Here is a 22610-nt window from a genome sequence, read left to right on the forward strand (position 1 = left end):
TCAAGCCTGTAAACTGTATCCCGCAGCAGTGGTCCGTGGTGACAGTCCTCCGTTCTACTCTCCTTTTCTGGTATCCCGATCACCTCCAGTCACTCCCCGGCATGAACATCCATATGTTACAAAACAAAAATAAGCCCCATCGCGTGAATCCGAAAAAACTCAGCTTTATTATAAATGGACTAAAAAAAAGGGGAGCGAACAGTGCTCCGCTGGCTGATACAGAGTCAAAGATGTGGGGAATGCAGTGTGGTGTAGCGTGCGTTCCACCGCCCGCTACTCAACCCGGAAGTCAACTACACAGGACAAGACGTATGCGTATCACGTGGCCACGCCTTACACGTTTCGTCATCAAGACGTCATCTGAGGCGCCAGTCATTTGTATCCCTTTGGGGTCTGATACATGATAAACATAGGGTCCCAGGAAGTCCTGGATCACTGTATTAGAATTTGTGCACGTTAACACTTTACTTGCTGGTAAGGTTTATTACGTCTTCATTTATTTTTATTTTTCACTACTGATGTTATTAGCCCCACTTAGGGGGTGTTACACTGTCACCAAAAATTTCTTCACTGTAGTATTTTTTGGTATTCTGGTAATTGACCACTTAATATCTCACGTGTCGCCCACACGGGACCTACCCTTTATACATCACAGAGGATTTACATTTTTTATATTTTTCATGTAATTGTAATTCAATTCATATATTTATTTATTATTTTTTATTATTTTTCACTATTGCTGATATTAGCCCCACTTAGGGGGTGTTACACTGTCACCCAATTTTTTATGCATGTAGGGAAATGTTCACTTAATAATTCACGTGTTGTTCACACGGGACTTACCTTTACACACTACAGAGGATTTGCATTTTCAACCTAATCATTGTATAAATTATAATTTATGGTAATTAACTTATCTTGCGGATGTGGTAGACTCTGCTTATCCAGTAAACATCATTTAAACAGGGCAGCGCCAATTTCCCCAATTTCTTTGTCATTTATGGTAAATTAACTCCCAGTGGGAATTAATTAGGGGGAGGCTGCAGCCCTTACAATTCTCCTAAGCGCGGATTTCCAACCTAACAGAAGTCTGATTAGACATGCTTTGTCGTATAGGGCTGAAACGAGAGTAACAGCATAAAGGCACTCTTTTGTTAAAAAAATAAAAAGGTTTTTATTTATTTTTTTTAATTAGGTACGTGCTCTTACCTAAGAAAGTGAGGGTCTTGGTCTGACGGCGGCTGACTCATGGGGCAGGCAAGGGCAGAAAACACAGCAGGATAGGATACTAGAGTTAAAGAAAGCAACCAAATAAAATACATAAAAGGGGAAATTAAAAATCTTACCCCCACCCTTCTGCCCACCTGCGGAATAATTTATACATATATTACTATTTATTTATTTATTATATATTTTTTATTTCCTGCTTCTTTTTTTTTTTTAACTATATACACACACACACATATATATATATATATATATATATACACAAAAGGACCCCAGCAGGCGAACCATAAAAATACTTTAAAACCAGCAAAAAAGTTTAATAATTAGCAATAGAAGGACTCTTCTTTTAAGCCGCACACAAAAAACTACTTACAATTAAGATTATTCTGCTGCCCACAAGAGAGCAGGCAGGACCTGCTCCCTTCAGAGCCTGCTGCTATCTACACCCTGAATACCTAAATAAGGGAAGGGGGAGGCGAGTTTGCTTATTCCCCCTCCCTAATTCCGCCCCCTAGCAATAGAGAGGGAGCCAGGAGTTTTGCCCATAAACAATATGGCGCCAATGGCTTCATCCCTTAGCACCTGAGCCGAGCGGTCACGTGACCCGCTCAGCCAATCAGACACCGCTTGAGGTCAGAACACTGCCCCCCCTGGGCGCTTCGCGCTCCGGTGTCTTGTCAAATACAGTCCCCTATCATATAGTGTCCTCCCTGTACTGCGCAGGCGCAGTACGGAGGACAAACGAGACGCCGAAAGTCTCCGAAGTTTAACAGCTGATCATCAGCTGTACACGGCGCCTGCGCTTTTATTCTCACCCTATGTCCAGGATCATTCCCTACTATCCAAGTGGACATAGAGTGAGAATATATAGTTGCCGAGCGCAGCGAGGCCGTGCCCGAAGCGTGGCGAGCGAAGCGAGCCCGCGAGGGGCCCTCTTACACTGCCATCGCTAAGAAGTGCAGAAGCGCCGTGTACAGCTGATGGTCAGCTGATCAACTTCGGACATTTTCGGCATCTCCTTCTGCTCCATACTGCGCAAGCGCTGCGCCTGCGCAGTACGGAGCGGACACTATCCGATAGGAGGACACTATATGGCAGAACACCGGTGCTTGCCGCCTTAGGGGAAGCATGGACAGAGGAGAAAACACGCTGGATAAATGAAACAAACATTATAAGAGAAATATAAAGAAAAGAAGGCTCAGAAGAAGAGCCCCTACCTGCCACCTGCAGAAAACCAGCTAAGCCTACAAGCAGAACTGTTGCTCCTGGTTAGGAAGCTGCCGCTGCCCCAAAAGACCTTCAGAAGGGGCTCCCCACTTATCCGTGCTGTTAGCAACCCAAGACAGGGGACTGCATCTGGGAGAGGCCTGAACCCAGACGGAAGCTGCACAAGGCAGAGGCAAGGCACGTACTGACACTATCCAAAAAAAAAGGAGAATGCTATTGGGGGGTATGATTGTTACTTTTATAATGTATTAACTATCCTGAGGGGAGGACTCCGGGGCGGAGCTTATCACAGGTTTGCTGCCATGGAGGCACCAGGAAATTTTTTTTTAAAAGTCAGCAGCTACAAATACTGCAGCTGCTGACTTTTAAAATAAGGACACTCACCTGTCCCAGGGTCCAATGATGTCGGCACCTGAGACCGAATCGTCCCTCATTCCTCGGGTGCTGCCGGTGACATTCTCTGTTTGGGATTTAGGAAGTGAAGCACTGCGGCTTCACTTCCCGGTTCCCTAACTGGTCCCCGCTGTCTCTGGGACCCGTGTGTGTCCCAGCAGACAGCGCGGTGGGGACGGGAGGGGGCGTAGACTCCCGTGGGAGTCTATGCCGGAAGTGGGTGCAGATACCTGTCTTAGACAGGTATCTGCACCCCCTCCCCCCTGAAAGGTGCCAAATGTGACACCGGAGGGGGGGAGGGTTCAGAAAAGCGGAGGTTCAATTTTTGTGTGAACCTCCACTTTAAGGATGTCCTTAAATTACTAACCCAAAAAACACACTCAGAGCATGCCCAGAAACATCCAAGTGCTGTTCACACACAAAAGCACCACCAAAAAAACTCCCTGAGCATGCCCAGAACAACCCAGAAGCAGCTAGCACAAAATAAGCCACCCCCCTGTCCAAAATTAAGCACATCATCCAGCATGCACCAAAATGACAGATGGGACAAAACACCCCCCAGTCCAGGGGGGCAACTAAAGAGCCTATTGTGCAAAAGTTATACAACAAATACCATTGCAGTCTAAGGGAACTGACTTGGCAATTTTACTAGTCCCCACTTGGCTGGCTTATCTTCTAGTTATTGGCCATAAAATGGGTATGGGGCCCAGGTCCCACCCTAAGGGACATATATCAGTCAGCAATTGGACAACCCCAAAAACGAAACAAGGAGAAATGCCTTTAAATATGCCAAATTGCTTAAGGGCCAGTTCACACCAATGCAGTCCACTGCATATTTTATGCATCAAAAATGCATGGAAATTTGGTTATATGGTGTGCAATGGCATAGTTCACACCAGTGCTTGCCGTTCCAGTGTGTTCCAGAAAAAAACTAGAACATGCTGCATTTTTTCTGCACTAGACTGTACTGGAAAGCTGTAAAACGCATCAAAAATGCACTGGAACGCACTTGTCCTTATTTAAAGTTAAGAAAAAAAAGGGGGGAAAAAAACACTGGACTGCATCAAAAACGCACCAAAAACGCACTGGAACGCATCAAAAACGTGCATGCAGAAAAGCACCTGGAAGGCGTCTAGACTGCGTTTCTATAGTGTGAACTGGCCCTAAGGGCCCTAAGGGCAAGATCACACCATAGAAACGCAGTCCGGATGCGTTCCAGGTGCTTTTCTGCATGCACGTTTTTGATGAGTTCCAGTGCGTTTTTGGTGCATTTTTGATGCAGTCCAGTGCTTTTTCCCCCCATCTTTTTTCCTAACCTTAAATAAGGACAAGTGTGTTGCAGTGCGTTTTTGGTGCATTTTACAGCGTTCCAGTACAGTCCAGTGCATAAAAAATGCAGCATGTTCTACTTTTTTTTTGGGAACTGGAAACGCACTGGAACTGCAAGCACTGGTGTGAACTATGCCATTGAAAATCATATAACCTACTTTCCGTGCATTTTTGATGCAGAAAAAAAACGCACTGGACTGCATGTGGTACGAACTGGCCCTTAAAGAGGAGTTCCACCCAGGGGGGCCGTCAAAAAAAAAAAAAAATTAAAAGTCAGCAGCTACAAATACTGCAGCTGCTGACTTTTAATTGGACACTTACCTGTCCCTGGGTCCAGCGATGCGGGGGATCGAAGCCCCGCTCGCCCTCCCCCTCTGCTCGTCGGCGCCGGCATTTCAACTGTGAGCGCCGGGCTGTGGCTTCACAGCCTGGCACCCACTGCGCATGCGCGAGCGGTGTCGCGCGCCGTGATTGGCCGCTCAATCACCTGGGACCTGTAATGGGTCCCAGATGATTGACAGGAGGGAGGGAGCAGAGCGGAGCCCTTACTGTGCCGAGGGGGAAGTGATGTCACCAGCCCAGGCAAAGGAAGAGGCAGACTACGAGGGACCATCTAGCAACAGGCATTTAGAGGTAAGTGGAAAAAAAAGATATCCAAATGTTGTTTTTTTTTTATTTTTTTTAGAATTTTTGAGGTATTTTTGTTTTTTTTGGGTGGAACCCCACTTTAAGGAATAAAAGTTATTTAAAACTACTCGCGACTATAATGAAATGTCGGTCCGGCAATTAGGGATGAGCCGAACACCCCCCTGCTCGGTTCGCTCCAGAACTTGCGAACAGGCAAAAAATTTGTTCGAACACGTGAACACTGTTAAAGTCTATGGGAACATGAATAAACAAAAGTGCTAATTTTAAAGGCTTATATGCAACTTATTGTCATAAAAAGTGTTTGGGGACCTGGGTCCTCCCCCAGGGGACATGGATCGATGAAAAGAAAAGTTTTAAAAACGGACGTTTTTTCGGGAGCAGTGATTTTAATAATGCTTAAAGTAAAACAATAAAAGTGTAATATTCCTTTAAATTTCGTACCTGGGGGTGTCTATAGTATGCCTGTAAAGGGGCGCATGTTTCCTGTGTTTAGAACAGTCTGACAGCAAAATGACATTTCAAAGGAAAAAAGTCATTTAAAACTACTTGCGGCTATTAATGAATTACCGGTCCGACAATACACATAAAAGTTCATTGATAAAAACGGCATGAGAATTCCCCACAGGGGAACCCCGAACCAAAATTTAAAAAAAAAATGACGTGGGGGGGTCCCCCTAAATTGCATACCAGGCCCTTCAGGTCTGGTATGTATATTAAGGGGAACCCCGGCCAAAATTAAAAAAAAAAAAATGGCGTAGGGTCCCCCTCAAAATCTTTACCAGACCCTCCAGGTCTGGTATGGATTTTAAGGGGAACCCTGCGTCAACATTTAAAAAAAAATGGCGTGGGGTCCCCCCCAAAATCCATACCAGACCCTTATCCAAGCACGCAACCTGGCAGGCCGCAGGAAAAGAGGGGGGGACGAGAGAGCACCCCCTCCTCCTGAACCGTACCAGGCCACATGCCCTCAACATTGGGAGGGTGCTTTGGGGTAGCCCCCCAAAACACCTTGTCCCCATGTTGATGGGGACAAGGGCCTCATTCCCACAACCCTTGGCCGGTGGTTGTGGGGGTCTGCGGGCGGGGGGCTTATCGGAATCTGGAAGCCCCCTTTAACAAGGGGACCCCAAGATCCTGACCCTCCCCCTTGTACCCCTACCATTTCACAAAAAACTGTCAAAAATGTAAAAAAAATGACAAGAGACCGTTTTTGACAATTCCTTTATTTAAATGCTTCTTCTTTCTTCTATCTTCTATCTTCCTTTGGTTTCTTCCTCCTTCTTCTTCTTCTGGTTCTTCCTCTGGTGTTCTCGTCTGGCATCTTCCTCCACAGCATCGGCGTCTTCTTTCCTTCTTCTCCGGGCCGCTCCGCATCCATGATGGCATGGAGGGAGGCTCCCGCTATGTGTGACGCTTCTCCTCTTCTGACGGTTCTTAAATAACGGGGGGAGGATCCACCTGGTGACCCCGCCCCCTCTGACGCACGGGGACTTGACGGGGACTTCCCTGTGGCATTCCTTGTGACGTCAGAAGGGGCGGGGTTACATAACGGTTGACCCCGCCCCCCTCTGACGTCACGGGAAATGCCACAGGGAAGTCCCCGTCAAGTCCCTGTGCGTCAGAGGGGGGCGGGGTCACCGGGTGGCCCTGCCCCCCCATTATTTAAGAACCGTCAGAAGAGGAGAAGCGTCACACAGCGGAAGCCTCCCTTCATGCCATCATGGATGCGGAGCGGCCCGAAAAGAAGATGAAGACAAGAAGATGAAGAGAAAAAGATGAAGAGAGAAGCGTCACACAGCGGGAGCCTCCCTCCATGCGATCATGGATGTGGAGCGGCCCGAGGAGAAGAAGGGAAGAAGACGCCGCCGCAGAGGAAGATGCTGGACAAGAAAAACCGGAGGAAGAACAAAAAGAACCAGAAGAAGAAGAAGATGAAGGAATAAACCGAAGGAAGATAGAAGAAAGAAGAAAGAAGATAGAAGATAGAAGAATAAAGAAGAATAAAGGAATTGTCAAAAACTGTCTCTTGTCATTTTTAACATTTTTGACAGTTTTTTTTGTGAAATGGTAGGGGTACTTTTGTACCCCCTTACCATTTCACACAGGGGGGAGGGCCGGGATCTGGGGGTCCCCTTGTTAAAGGGGGCTTCCAGATTCCGATAAGCCCCCCCTGCCCGCAGACCCCCACAACCACCGGCCAAGGGTTGTGGGGATGAGGCCCTTGTCCTCATCAACATGGGGACAAGGTGTTTTGCGGGGGACCCCAAAGCACCCTCCCAATGTTGAGGGCATGTGGCCTGGTACAGTTCAGGAGAGGGGCCGCTCTCTCGTCCCCCCCTCTTTTCCTGGGGCCTGTCAGGTTGCGTGCTCGGATAAGGGTCTGGTATGGATTTTTAGGGGGACCCCACGCCATTTTTTTTTAAATGTTGGCGCGGGGTTCCCCTTAAAATCCATACCAGACCTGAAGGGCCTGGTATGGATTTTTCAGGGGACCCCACCCCATTTTTTTTTTTTTTTTTTTGGCGTGGGGTCCCCCTTAATATCCATACCAGACCTGAAGGGCCTGGTATTGAATTTCGGGGGAACCCCACGCTTTTTTTCCTGAATTTTGTTTGTTTTCTCAATGCTGTTTTCATCAATGAACTCTTATGTGTATTGCCAGGCCGACATTTCATTAAAGCCGCATGAAGTGAACCAGCGATAAAAAAAAAAAGTCTAGAGGTGCGCCCGTTCAACCTATGCAAATGCTTTTACGTTGCCTGACATTTACTAATATTTTGCCGGCGCACTGAACTAAAGTATTTGAACAAGCGCAAATGCCGTTTGAGCATGCGCAGTGTATAAATTCACCTCCTGCAGTTTAAATGTATTTGCTGGCGCTGACGGCTTGTTCAGAAAAAGTCACTTTCCCATTCTATTTTGGCCATATTTGTGACTTGGCCAGTTAGTACTACACTTTCCCACATCATCCCCATATTATTTGCACTTCCAGCTTGTTTAAATTTGAAGTTAAAGATGCCGTGCACCAGGTCTATAGTGGCGTACAGATCACCTCTTCCCGTGCGCCGGGAAGAGAATAATAAATGGGGGACTGCGCTGTGTTACTGGCGCAAATGCTTTGTAAATACGAAAATGTAATTTGCGCATCGGCGTGCACCGCAAGTCATGGCGCAAATGCTTCGTAAATCAGCCCTAAAGAGTCCAATGAGGACAGCCTGTCAGTCTTTCAGGGGGACCGTATGAGACTGCCCATTTACCCTTTTGGATCTGCCTACCTCCGGTCCACTAAAAAGAAATGGAAGGTGATCTGTACTCCTCTGTCTAGGCGGATTGGATGTGAGCACAAACAGGTGTAAACGGACAGCGGAGTCTGTTTACTCCCAGCCGCCCAAGGAACATAACGGGCTCTGTCCATGTGAAAGGGGTCTAATTCAGAAGGTTGTAAACCAACCCAAACACTTGTATGCATCAGGAAGGACAGTTCCCCTTCCTGGTCTAGGGATTAAATTGTCTTTTTTTTTAATCCCAGGATCAAAAGGTGGCCCCAAATGTATCAATATAATCATACAAATATGTATCAATTATTCATGCAAGTAAAATGATTGAACTGAATAAACACTGCAAAGCAAAGATCCCCCACATTCAAGTGATTAAGTAAGCTCTCAATCGATTTTAACTCTGCCGAGATGATCGGCTGTGATGGAAAAATATCTGCAGGTGCAGAAAAAATAAAAATGTTATCCCATTGGCGCTGACAGTGCGCATATATGTGACCTCTCGGCAGGTGGGCCTTAATGCTGAGCGACCTCATATATACGGCCCTGTGTAAACTACTTACCAAGCTGAGCATGCGCTCCGAGCACAGTAGCCAGCAGGGATCGGTAAGCTCCTGATGCATACTTGCGATCTTCCTGTTTACACTATGATCAGCTGTGATTGGACACGGCTGATCACATGGTAAAGAGCCTATGTCAGAGGCTCTTTACCAGGATCGGAGATGCGGTGTGGACCCCAAACTCGCTCATCCATGTCTTTGTGGACCTTGCTTTGTGCACTGGTCAAAACCATTTGGTGGAGGGGGGATTATGGTGTGGGGTTGTTTTTCAGGGGTTGGGCTCGGCCCCTTAGTTCCAGTGATGGGAACTCTTAAGGCGTCAGCATACCAAGACATTTTGGACAATTTCATGCTCCCAACTTTGTGGGAACAGTTTGGGGATGGCCCCTTCCTGTTCCAACATGACTGCGCACCAGTGCACAAAGCAAGGTCCATAAAGACATGGATGAGCGAGTTTGGGGTGGAGGAACTTGACTGGCCTGCACAGAGTCCTGACCTCAACCCGATAGAAGACCTTTGGGAGGAATTAGAGTGGAGACTGCAAGCCAGGCCTTCTCATCCAACATCAGTGCCTGACCTTACAAATGCACTTCTGGAAGAATGGTCAAACATTCCCATAGACACACTCCTAAACCTTGTGTACCGCCTTCCCAGAAGAGTTGAAGCTGTTATAGCTGCAAAGGGTGGGCCAACTCAATATTGAACCCTATGGATGCCATTAAAGTTCATGGGTGTGTAAAGGCAGGCGTCCCAATACTTTTGACAATATAGTGTAGCTGAGTGATGGATACACCTCTTAGCACAAGTGTCCACACAAAGACTGTTAAAAAGAAAGAGAAGGGATGTCTTCTACCAGATCAACATATTGATCACTGAACTTAAGACCCCTTTCACACCGAGGGCGTTTTGCAGGCACTATAGCGTTAAAAATAGCGCCTGCAATCCGCCCTCAAACAGCTGCTCCATTGTCTCCAGTGTGAAAGCCCGAGGGCTTTCACACTGGAGCGTTGCGCTGGCAGGACGTCAGGAAAAATCCTGCCAGCAGCTTCTTTGGAGCGGTGAAGGAGCGGTGTGTTTACCGCTCCTCCACCGCTGCTCCCCATTGAAATCAATGGGGCAGTGATGGGATACCGCCAGCAAAACACCGCTATTGTGGCGCATTGCGGGCGGTTTTAACCCTTTCTCAGCTGCTAGCAGGGGGGTAAAAGTGCCCCGCAAGCGGCCAAAATGCACAGCAAATCCGACGGTAAAACGCTGATAAAACAGGCTAAACAGATTAAACATGTTCAAAAAAATGTAAAAAATGTACTGGTATTTAAAGTGGTTGTAAACCCACTTTGAAAAAACCCCAAAAAAACTAACACCTGCAAGACAAAGGCATAATGAGCTAGTATTCATAGCATACTAGCTAATTATGTAATACTCACCTGAGATTGAACCCCTCGCTGCGTTGCCCATACACAACACCGGCCGGCGACATCACTCCTGGGAGTTACTTCTGGGTTTTGCGCTCCGGCACTGTGATTGGCCGGAGCTGTGATGACATCACGCCCAAGCATGCGTGCGGGAGCTGCCGGTAACAGCACACTTATTGAAACAAACGGCACGTACGTGCCATTGCTTCAGCTTCCTTCAGTGCGCATGTGCAGATGACGTTGGCACATGCAAATACAGGGGATATCTCCTAAACTGTGCAGGTTTAGGAGATATCCTGGGTAGCTACAGGTAAGTCTTATTATAGGCTTACCTGTAGCAAAAAGTGGTCTGTAAGGGTTTACAACCACATTAAAGTTTACACCAATAAGGAAATAAATGTATGTAATGGTTGACTGTAATCAGTGGCGTAACTATAACCTTCAGGGCCCCGGTGTAAGAAACCATGAAGGCCCCAACCTGACCCCCAGTCAGGGCCCGGTGACGGAACACTAGTTGTCAGTAGTGTTTTTTTTTTTGTTTTTTTTTACCATTTTTTTTTTTTTTACAATAATATATTATTCTTTTTTTACCATTTTTTAGGAGCCCCATTGGGGGGCTTTGGTGAGGTGTCATAGGTCTAAATAGACCTCTGATGTTCCACCTTTGAGACAGAGAAAGAAGACTGAGGACACAGCCCTTAATTCCCTTCTCTGCAGCTTCAGCTGCACCGAATGGATGAACAGGAATACATCTGTACAGAGCCTCCTGTTCATTCACAAACTGAAGAATAGTAAACACAGTTTACTATGCCTCAGTTATGAATGGACAGAGTTTGTGATCGGTACAGATCACTGACTCTCCATTCAGGAAAGGAAGGTAAATGACACATATAGCAGCCCCTTCCCTGCTCTCCATTCTGACTTAGCTGCGGGGGGGCCGGGAAAGAGCACAAGGGGAGCAGCAGAAGGAAGCTGGATAGGAGAAGCGGCAGGGGTGGCTGCATATAGCAGAATTGAGCTCTCCATTTTCCTCCTACAGCCGATGAATGCCGATTCTCCTCCTCTCCCTCCCTCAGGCATTTAGTGGCTGCAGGAGGAAAATGGAGAGATCGATTCTGCTATATGCAGCCGCCCCGCCGCTTCTCCTATCCAGGTGTATGGGGGAGGGGGGGAGGCCCCCTGCAGAATGGGGCTGGGTTGCAGTTGTGACCCCTGCAGACCCTGACTATAATAAAAGTGTGAGCACTTTTTCAAGCTCCAGTTTTACAGGTACTGAAAAAGAAAACAATTTATATTTCTATATTTCTATTTTCAATAGTTTACTTGATTGTTATGTAAAGATTTAATAACTCTCTATCTTTATATAATGTGGACAAGTTGCAGAATATAAACAAGGAAAATGGGGCACCTCTGAGTATGTATCAATAAACATTTATTATAAAAAATAATATCCACTCACATGGAAGATAGCATATCTGCATTCAGGCATGTCTCTGGATGAGAGAAGAGGAGTCATCACGGCACTGCTTGTGACAGCACCCGGCGTCCTCCTTCCCCCTCCACTTGAACCCACACATGCCTTGATGCTTCTACATGCCATCACATCTCAGTTCTGTGTGCCAAGGAGAAGAACCGCTGTGCCCCACCACCTCACATCATCTTATGTGGATTCGCCAGCCGTTTGTGGACATGCTGAATCTTGCAGTCCCTCTCCTCTCCTCTCATCCAGAGACATGCCTGAATGCAGATATGCTATCTTCCATGTGAGTGGATATTATTTTTTATAATAAATGTTTATTGATACATACTCGGAGGCGCCCCATTTTCCTTGTTTCTTCTCAGCCTGTTTGGACCTTGCTTCTGGTCCCATTGGTGGCAGCCCTGACAGACCAGTCTCTCTATATATATAATCATTATATATAGTTTCTGACCCCCCTGGACTATCAAGGTATACTCTATAGAGGTACTGTTGCACTGCGCCTGTTTTACTTGTAAAGAATATAAACAGCGTTCACAACAATCCTTTTAATAATGGCGTTTATATTCTAATATCCCTGTCATAGCCATACACAGTCAGGTCATTTTGGATAGAAGCCAGAAAATCTTTTCCTTTTTTTAAGGCTGTGTGGGAAAAAAAAGGAATGTCCCTGAGAAATCCACACAAACTTGGTGAATGCATACAACAGGTAAAATAAGTATTGAACACATCACCATTTTTCTAGGTAAATATATTTCTACAGGTGTTATTAACATGAAATGTTCCCCACATGTCGGTAACAACCCATGCAATTCATACATACAAAGACACCATAACATATATGTTCAGAAATGAAGTTATGTGTAATAAAATGGAATGATACAGGGAAAAGGTATTGAACACATGAAGAAAGGGAGGTGTAAAAAGGGAAACAAAACAATAAGTAATGCACTCAACCACCATGTCCTGTATGCACACTCACCACACAAGACTCCATTGCTGAAGAAAAAGCATGTTGAAGTTCATTTGAAGTTTGCTGCACAACATTTAGACAAGACTGTGAAATACGGGGAGAATATAATCTGGTCAGATGAGACCAAAATTGGATGCCATAATACACACCATGTTTAGAGGTCAAATGGCACGTCACCCCAAAAACACCTCCATACCAACAGTGAAGTTTGGAGGTGAGAACATCATGGTGTGGGACTGTTTTTCAGCATACAGTACTGGGAAACTTCATATCATTGAAGGAAGGATGAATGGAAAAATGTACCAAGATATTCTTGATAAAAATCTGCTGCCATCTACCAGGATGATGAAGATGAAATGAGGGAGGACATTTCAGCAAGACAATGATCCCAAACACAAAGCCAAGGAAACTCAATTGGTTTTAAAGAAAGAAAATAAAGCTCCTAGAACGGCCCAGCCAATCACCTGACTTGAATCCAATAGAAAATCTATGGAAAGAACTAAAGATCAGAGTTCATAGAAGAGGCCCACAGAACCTTCAAGATCTGAAGACGGTTTGTGTGGAAGAATGGACCAAAATCACACCTGAGCAACGCATGTGACTAGTTTCTCCATACAGGAGGCATCTTGAAGCTGTCATTACCAACAAAGGATTTTCTTACTAAGTATTCAATACATTTTAGTTAGTGTGTTCAATACTTTTCCCTGTCATTCCATTTTATTACACATAACTTCATTTCTGAACTATTTTTTTTTTTGTTTCTTTGTATGTATGGATTGAATGGGTTGTTACCGACATGTGGTGAAAATTTTATGTCAATATGACCTTTACTAATATATTTACATAGAAAAATGGTGACGTGCTCAGTACTTATTTACCCGCTGTACATACTCCAAGGAGATCGTGTCCTACTGGGAATGGAGTATAGAATTTGGGCTCTCATTGGCCCCCATAGATGTAGCAGCCTTCCGTGGATCCCATTTACAGGCTTCTCATTAGCACCCTCCAGGGGTTGTATACAGGAAAGATGATATATGTGGTATAACACTCGTTACATCAGCCACTGTTTTAGATATTAAAAAGATGAAAAAGTGCACCAATTGTGTATTCTCTGCACTGCTGTCCATCTTTATTGCTATTTTAGCAACACAAGTTCCTTCCATAGATGAGACAGGCGGTAGCTGGGATATGCTTGGCAAAGAAAAGTCCTGAGTCTTTTTCTCACTTTTGTGACTGGTAAAAACTTTCCCATTAGCAGAATGGTAGAAAAGATGTTAAACATGGGAGATGTCATCTTTGTCAATGTCAGAAGACTTCACTATGTCACCACACATCATCTGTTTGTATCTCTGAATACAGTATATTAGGACATGATCTCTCCTACACACCCTGTCAAGCTGTCCATCAAAGTTCCCACATCACAAGGTTGTGGGGGCTCGTCAGTGATTCTGGCTCTGTCCAATGTGTGTAACAAACTGGGCTAATCCAACACACATTACAAGTGGGGATGTTTAGTTACGAGCACTTAGTGTATTTGTGTGTATTTGGAGGACTAAGGATCCAGCAAAACTAAAGTGGAACTTTAATTTAGAAAATTAAGTCCTGTTAGATCACTTCAGGCTGGCCCCTTTTGCAGATATAGCTATGTAAAACATTAAAAATAAATGACTATACTTTCTTAAAATCCAGTAATACACTGTCTTACCCTCCTCTGGACATGCTCAGTTGCTTTCTATTTTTTGGCACTGTAGAGGCCGATCTGCTGACAGACTAAAAATTTACTGCTGCTCAGGGGCTCTGGGCTTCAGCAACATGTCAACCTCCAGCAACAAGAAACAGGAACAATGCTGGAGGCAATTTACAGCGCACACTCATTTTGGTGGCATAATTATCCACTTTCAGACCAGTCCTTTTCTGACACTTTTTGTTTACATGTAACAATCAGTATTTTTTGCTAGAATATAATTTAGAACCCTGAAACATTATATGTATTTTTTTAAAGCACAGGCCCTAGAGAATAAATTGGTGGGTTTTGCAATTTTCTATGTCACACGGTATTTGCGCAGCGGTTTGTCAAATGCAATATTTTTTTGAATTTTAATGCAAAAAAGCACATAACCCAATTTTTTTTCTAAACTATAAAAAACAATGTTACACCGAGTAAATAGAGCAAACATGTCACGCTTTAAAATTGCGCATTTCAGTGCAATGATGACTAACACCGTAAATTTTAATATCCATTGGTGATGCTTTAAAAGCCTTTACAGGTTACCATTTTAGATTTACAGAGGAGATCTGGTGCTAGAATTACTGCTCATCATCTGACCTTCGCTGTGATACCTCACATGTGTGGGGCAGTTGATGTTTGTGTGTGTGCAGGACCTTTGTGCATGAGTACGGGGGGACGGGGGGAGTTTACATTTTTTTTTAAATTACAATTTATATTTTATTTTTAGACTGTTGCTTTTATTTTTTATTTTACCAGTTTTATTGCTGTCACAAGGAATCTAAACATCCTTGTGACAGTAATAGGCAATGACAGGTACTCTTTATGGAGAGATCTGGTGTCTATAAGACCCCAAATCCCTCCTCTGCCCTTAAAAGCATTCAAAACACCAGGATCAGTGTTTTCAAATGAAAAAAAATTTAAATGGCGCTGTTAACATCCAGGTAATCCATAAGGGATGTCAGGTCATCGCTTCTGGGTTACCATAGCCAAGAGACGATCAAAGCCGATCCGGGGAGACGGGAGAGCCCAAGGAAAGCAACGTAAGGCGGCGGAAATGGTTTTTGTTCTGGAATGTATGTTCCTTGCTAAAGAGAATTATTTTTTATCAATTTGTTATGGGTAAAGTTCCGCTTTAGGGATTTAAAATTCATAGCGGAATGCACTCACCAGCATTACTACTTCCACCATTCTGAGCGATTACCAGAAGGACCAACTGATATCTAAATAATCTCTCTGAGCGCTCTGCTGAGTGTGAAAAAATTCATAATCCTTAAAGAACAATATAAATTTTCATAATACAGCCTTTGTAAAATACATTATAACATGTGCTTGTATAAATTATAATATCTTCCTTGTTTGGATTAATTAATTTGGATTACTCCTTAGATCTTCCTTGGCATCCACACATTGAAGAGCTAAATTCATCTGACCTCAAACTCAACACTGAGTCCAAAATACAAGTGAAAATCTCTGGATATTTCCCTGAGGATCTGACTGTGGAATGGTATAAGAAGATGATGGGGACAGACAGATTTGTTGCTGTTGATAACAATAAATACAAGACAGTACTCAGTGAACACCAGAGACAATCAGATAACACATACAGCTGTACAGCCAGTCTGCTCTTCACCCCAACACTGCCAGAAGATCAGGGGTCAGAGTTCATCTGCAGAGTGCAGCATCCAAGTCTGGAGCAGTATATAGAGAGAAGAATAGGACCCCTACAAATTACAGGTAAGTTCTCCAAACTGACAACCAACAGCTCTTAGAATATTATAATGGTGGAAGAGAAAAATTCACACAGAATTCAGAAAGCATTTCCAGTGACAACAAAATTGATTCTTAGCCTTCAGCTGCAATCTTTTAAGTGAATTGGCTACCTGAATCCTGGGAATTGTCCAGAACTGTGACAATATATGCTTGATTACACATACAATACACTTGGACCTAAAGCTGAAATTGATATATGGCAATTTTTACATAGATCCATTGTTCCAGCTTGGACCAAGGTAAGTATGTACAGTATACTATACCATATCTGTGGGGTCCCCATGAAAGCTGGAAATCTCTGTAGTAGGCTCTGCTTCCACACTGATCTCCATTAGTTTTGGGTCTCGTGGCGGCTTCCCTGCTGCTTACTGAACACAGGAGGTCATTAGCTTGGCATGTGAGCCATTCAGAGAACACTTTGCATTTTCTCAATGGATGTAAAGTCTTCTCTGATTGGAAAAGGTGGAGTTTGTGACATCACCTCCCCATCTCTCCACCTTGTCCAATCAGGGAACGCTTTGCATTATTTTAGAAATGTACAGTATGCTTGAATGAGGACAGTGCTGAGCAAGTGACAATACAGCTGTAGTAGTAACAGTGTCTACCACAGTGATCCCTCAGATATGGCACAAACATACCAACATTGCTCCAAATTGCCACACCTGGAATTCTAATTCTCATGCCCTGTACACACGGTCAGATTTTGCGACGGAAAAAGTGCGATCGGATTGGAAATTCCGATCGTGTGTGGGCTCCATCTGACTTTTTCCGTCCGAATTTCCAACACACAAAGTTTGAGAGCAGGATATAAAATTTTCCGACAACAAAATCCGATTGGTTAAATTCCGATCGTGTGTACACAATACCGCCGCACAAAGTGCCACGCATGCTCAGAATAAATTAAGAGAAGAAAGATATTGGCTACTGCCCTGTTTATAGTCCTGACGTACGTGTTTTACGTCACCGCGTTCAGACCGATCGGATTTTCCGACAACTTTGTGCGACAGTGTGGATTTTGTTGTCGGAATGTCCGATCAAAGTCCGATCGTATATACAGGGCATAAGAATATTTAAAGCCAAACCTTTTCCTTTTTAGTTCTGGGTGTGGAAAGGGTTTTTTTGCTGTTCCATTAGGAAGAGACTCAACTGGAAGTGACAGGAAATCCCTTCAAAGTGATGGAAAAATCCCCTCTTAACCACATGCCGACCAGCCGCCGCAGTTGTACTGCGGCAGAATGGCACAGCTGGGCGAAATTACATTATGTAACGTCTCTTCACCCTGTGGCCACTAGAAGGCCCATGTGCGCCGCCAGAGGCACTCGCCCCGAGCTGATGTAGGTGCCTGGTGGTCTCAATCACCGCCGGGCTCCTGCGATCGCTCGGGGCACACGGAGAACTGGGATCTGTGTGTGTAAACACACAATTTCCGATTCTCTGAGGGGAGAAATGACAGATCGTCTGTTCATACAGAGTATGAACAGCAATCTTTTATCATCCCTGCACAGTCCCATCTCCCTTCAGTTAGAACACACACTAGGACACACTTAACCCCTTCACTGTCCCCTAGTGTTAACCCCTTTACTGCCAGTGACATTTTTACAGTAATCAATGCATTTTTAATCGCACTGATCGCTGTATTAATGCCAATGGTCCCAAAAATGTGTCAAAATTGTCCGACGTGTCCGCCATAATCTCGCAGTCAGGATAAAAATGATCGCCCCCATTACTAGTAAAAAAAAATTATTAATAAAAAATGCCATAAAACTATCCCCTATTTTGTAGACGCTATAACTTTTGCGCAAACCAATCAATATACGCTTATTGCGATTTTTTTTTTAACCAAAAATATGTAGAAGAATACATATCGGCCTAAACTGAGGAAAAAATATGTTTTTTTTATATATTTTTGGGGGATATTTATTATAGCAAAAAGTAAAAAATATTGTGTTTTTTTCAAAATTGATGCTCTTTTTTTGTTTATAGCGCAAAAAATAAAAACCGCAAAGGTGATCAAATACCACCAAAAGAAATCTCTTTTTGTGGGGAAAAAAAGACATTGATTTTGTTTGGGAGCCGAGTCATACGACCGCGCAATTGTCAGTTAAAATGACGCAGTGCCGAATCGCAAAACGTGCTCTGGTCTTTGGCCAGCCAAATGGTCCGGGGCTTAAGTGGTTAAAGTGATTGTAAAGGTTTTATTTATTTATTTTTTTTAAATAACAAACATGTCATACTTACCTCATCTGTGCAAGGGTTTTGCACAGAGTGGCCCCGATCCTCATTTTCTGGGGTCCCCCCATGGTGCTCCTGCCTCCTCCTCTTCTCGAGTGCCCCCATGGAGAGCCGCTTTCCATGGGGGTACACGTGCGGACGCGCTCCCAAGTCCTGCTGCTGTGTCCATTGACACAGACAGCAGGACTCAGCCCCTTCCCCTGCTCCCGTGTCATTGTATTTGATTGAGAGCAGCGGGAGCCAATGAGGATCCGAGTCAGCGGTTGGAGCTGCTGTGCCCATCCCCATCATTGGAACCATCGGTTCAGGCAAGAAAAAGGGGGACTCTGTGAGGGTGCTGCAGCACAAAAGGTTTTTCATCTTAATGCATCAAGGTGAAAAATCCGGAGGGTTTAAAACCCCTTTAAGCTCCCCACACACATCTGATTTAGATCTTCCCACAACTATGTAGTGCAATGGCCTGTCTAACTGGATAAAAATTAATTGGCTAGATTAAGTAGGTTCTCTTATTATATTGTTTTGGAAAATCTAAAGTTGATTGTACAAAGATTGTATGGCCAGCTTGTAACATGTATGGCGACCCTTAGACAGCTGTCACCAGAACAAGTGTCTCCATTAGAAGACTTTACCTCTGTATCTGTTTCAGTAAGAACTATACAATGTTGGGTTTCCCATTACTTCCTGTACCATAGACAATGGTCACCAGATCAAATAGGGAAAGAAGACAACTACAAAGAATCAAATGCCAGAGGTTCTAACCCTTCACTGGCTTATCCAAAACTAAAAGAAAAAATAAATAAATGAGTTTGGGCTTCAGACACTATTGTATTACACAATGCATTTGTCTATGTGATACTGGAAACTGGTAATCTTTCTTGTATTTATGTCTAGTGGCTCCGCAGATGATAGAGCCGGTGAGATTCTTCCTCAGTGATTCAGGAGAGGTGAAATGTTCGCTGACTCTGAAGAGATTCTACCCTCCGGACATAAAGATCAGATGGAGCGCAGGAGAATCACAAACCAAGCTAATGGATTATTCCCAACCAGCACAGTCTGCGGATGGTGAAACATTTGATGTTATCAGTGTGTGCACATTGCCCCGACCTCTCTGCTTTCCTGTCTATGTCACCTGGGAGCATCAATCAGTAAAAGAACCTCCGAGTATTATACTGAATTCATCAGGTAATAATTGAGTACAGCATAAGATGGTGTTTGTAGAAAAGTACATCCTAGTTAATAATACACAAGTGATATAGTCATATTATATAATTGACTTCCATTGAAGGGACCCGTGGGAAAACTTTCCAATAATCAGCAGCTACAGCCAAACAAGTGTAGTCACTGATCAATGCATGGAAATGCAGGACGCACCTACCCTCCCCGAATAGCAAACTTATAATACCTATTTAAATAAACACAAACAACTTTTTTGGCAAAGATTGGCCGCGGCACGTTTATTGGTGTATTCAGATCAATAAATAATAATAATAATACCCTTGATAATTTTATTAATTCATAAAATCCATCAAATTCAACAATAAACTTAAAACAGCTCAGTCTTAAAGGACTCGAGCATACCAAATATTTTCAAACCAAAGTCCCCACATGCCGGGTTTGAAATTTTAAACCCGGCCTACCCCACAACCACGGCCAATTCAATGCAATTCTGCAATCCTACATTAAAGATGTATAATCCTATTTCTGACAGATGAACACCATCTGATCTATATAAACCGTTGAAACCACCCTCTAACTCTGTATGTCTATATGAAAAGCCTCCAAGGGATGGCATAAATTTCTCCATATGTTTATTCAAATGTTTCCTAATCTTCTACAAATTCCTAAATGGGCTTCCTGAAGCCAAATTAGACGAGGAACTAATTCTGAAAATATAATTCTGGTATTCAGGAATGCTAACCTTAATCCCGTCTCATCATAAACATGAGATCCAGAGTTCTTGTTTTGCAGACATCGTTTCCTCCCCCTAGGTGGACAATTAACACACCAGGAGCTGGCCATAACTCAATCAATCTGGAAAGATAGAAAAACAAATTAGACCATTGTAGACCTCTAATTCCTTTCCATAATATTTGAAAATTTTCCTGATCCATAGACGAATTAGACGAATAGCAACGCTTCTTGGCTCTTTTATTGGCCCAGTAAACAAAAGAATTTCCCAGGATCCAAACATACCGTATCTTCTCTTGCCTGGAATTAAAGAAAAAGATCAGGTCTGACATAAATCTGGAAACGTTGAAACTCCCATCTACCCAACTTTTTGATAATTGACTCATCCAATCCTATCCTAGCAGCCTCTGTAGCTGCCCTGATCCTGAAAGAATGACATGTAAACTTAAAATGATTTCAATTCAACTTTTTCATGCATGCCTTCAATATGAAATTAAACTGATATTTAGTCATAGGGGACCCATCCGCATGGATCAAAAAATTTCCCTCCCTTAATGGCCTAATATCTAGATAACCTGCCACAACATATCTCCCCATCCCCACATTTGCTTAGAGATACCCAACTACCTTTTCCTGACCTATCTGTCTTAGAGACTGGGATGAACAATCTTATCCCAGCTTCATAGACAATCACATGCTGCTTCATCAATCCCGACATTCCCTTTCTGTTTTTTGGCAAAGAAAGCCAGAACAAACGCAGCATTAAATAGCACGGCCTCAAAATTCGATGAACACACTAACAACTTTTTTAATAACTGAATTGAAATAGCTCTCCTATCATCTGGAGAGGAATGACTCTTCTTATATCCTTTAAGGGCCTGCCTAATAGAAAAAAATGCTGTACATGGTGGTAAGTTTTTTTAACTTGAAGAAGGATATCCCTGCCAAGATTTTTACAATGTGACTGTGAGATAGTTCTAATTCCATTAAACTACAAAGGAACATCTGAATATCTGTTTCAGAAGGAGAATCAAATTGTATCTCAAGTTCCCTAGCAAAGTTGAACCACCTGTGCCATGCGGCTGAATATTCAACCCATGTACTTTCCGCCACAGAATGTCTTATTGCGTTTGTAAGAACCTCTAAATCAGGCTCCACAGATGTTCCGGACACTGGTAACCTTTCTTGTCCGCATTTGGCATGAGTTGACAAAATCTGTATACCTGAAATCGAGACAATGCGTCCGCAATTTGATTCCCCTTCCCTGGCACATGTTTGGCTTTAAGCCAAATTATAAATTTAAGACATAGAAAAACAAGGTATCTTAGCAATTTGATCACCCGAATCGATCTGGCTGACAAACAATTCACTGCATATATAACTCCTTTATTATCTAAATTAATCAGGATTCTTTTATTGGCAAATTGCTAACCCCATATTTCTAGCGCTACCACTAACGGGAATAGTTCCAAAACTACTATACTCTTGGTGACTTTATTGGCCTCCCACCTATCTGACCACTTACTACAACACCAGTGTGTCTTCCAAATAGCCGAGAAACCACAAGAACCTGCAGAATCAGTATATAATTCAGGGTCAGAGGATTACACAAACTGATCCTGAAAAAATGATCGACCATTATTTATGTCAAAAAAATTTTGCCAAACTAACAGATCCTCCTTGAGATCAGCTGTTAATCTTATGTGAGAGAATGGTGATTTTATACCTGACATGGCTAAATATAAGCGCCGCAAGAAGATCCTGCCAACCGGCATGATCCTGGTCGCAAACGCCAAAAGGCCTAATAACAATTGGAGATCTTTTAATAACATTTCTTTTCTCCTAACCAATACAGCAATAGAGGATTTAATTTGAATGATTTTTGATTCTGGTAACTGAAATTCAAGCTTTTCCGTGTCTATCTTGATACCTAAAAAATTAAATTACCGTGGCTGGCAATACAGTTTTTTCACTATCTAAAGGGATACAAAAATGCAGGGCAACAGCACTAAACAGCTGTAGCATGAAATAACAAATAGGGGACCTAGCTGGGCCAATAAACAATAAGTCATCAAGATAATGAAGTATACCTTGATAACCAGACTCAAATTTAACCACCCATTGTAAAAAGGTTGAAAATTTTTCAAAATATGCACATAATATTGCACATCCCATAGGGAGGCACTTATCAAAGTAATAGCTGCCTTCAAAATACATGCCTAAGGGATTGAAGGCAGCCGGGTTAATAGGTAGCAGCCTGAAAGCAGCCTTTATATCTGCTTTTGCTAGCAGCGCACCTCTGCCAAATTTCCTAATGTGCTGAATAGCATCTTCAAATGTGCAATAGGATACTGATGACATTTCAGCATCTATTTCATCATTTAAAGAGCCACCTTTAGGGAATGACAGATGGTGTATTAAACAAAATGAATTTGGCTCCTTCTTGG

At 43.4% G+C, this 22610-nt stretch overlaps 1 protein-coding gene across 1 annotated transcript in view; it reads left to right on the top strand.

The window, feature by feature from the left end:
* LOC141147985 (uncharacterized) overlaps nt 1-22610 on the top strand; it is a 691676-nt gene that overhangs the window by 124212 nt on the left and 544854 nt on the right. Inside the window, exons 12-13 of the mRNA XM_073635140.1 lie at nt 15640-15987; nt 19147-19437. Of these exons, the coding sequence (XP_073491241.1) occupies nt 15640-15987; nt 19147-19437 (639 nt within the window). The remainder of the gene's footprint in view (nt 1-15639; nt 15988-19146; nt 19438-22610) is intronic.

Source organism: Aquarana catesbeiana, linkage group LG06 (genome assembly GCF_042186555.1).
Source record: "Aquarana catesbeiana isolate 2022-GZ linkage group LG06, ASM4218655v1, whole genome shotgun sequence".
Classification (NCBI taxonomy): domain Eukaryota; kingdom Metazoa; phylum Chordata; class Amphibia; order Anura; family Ranidae; genus Aquarana; species Aquarana catesbeiana.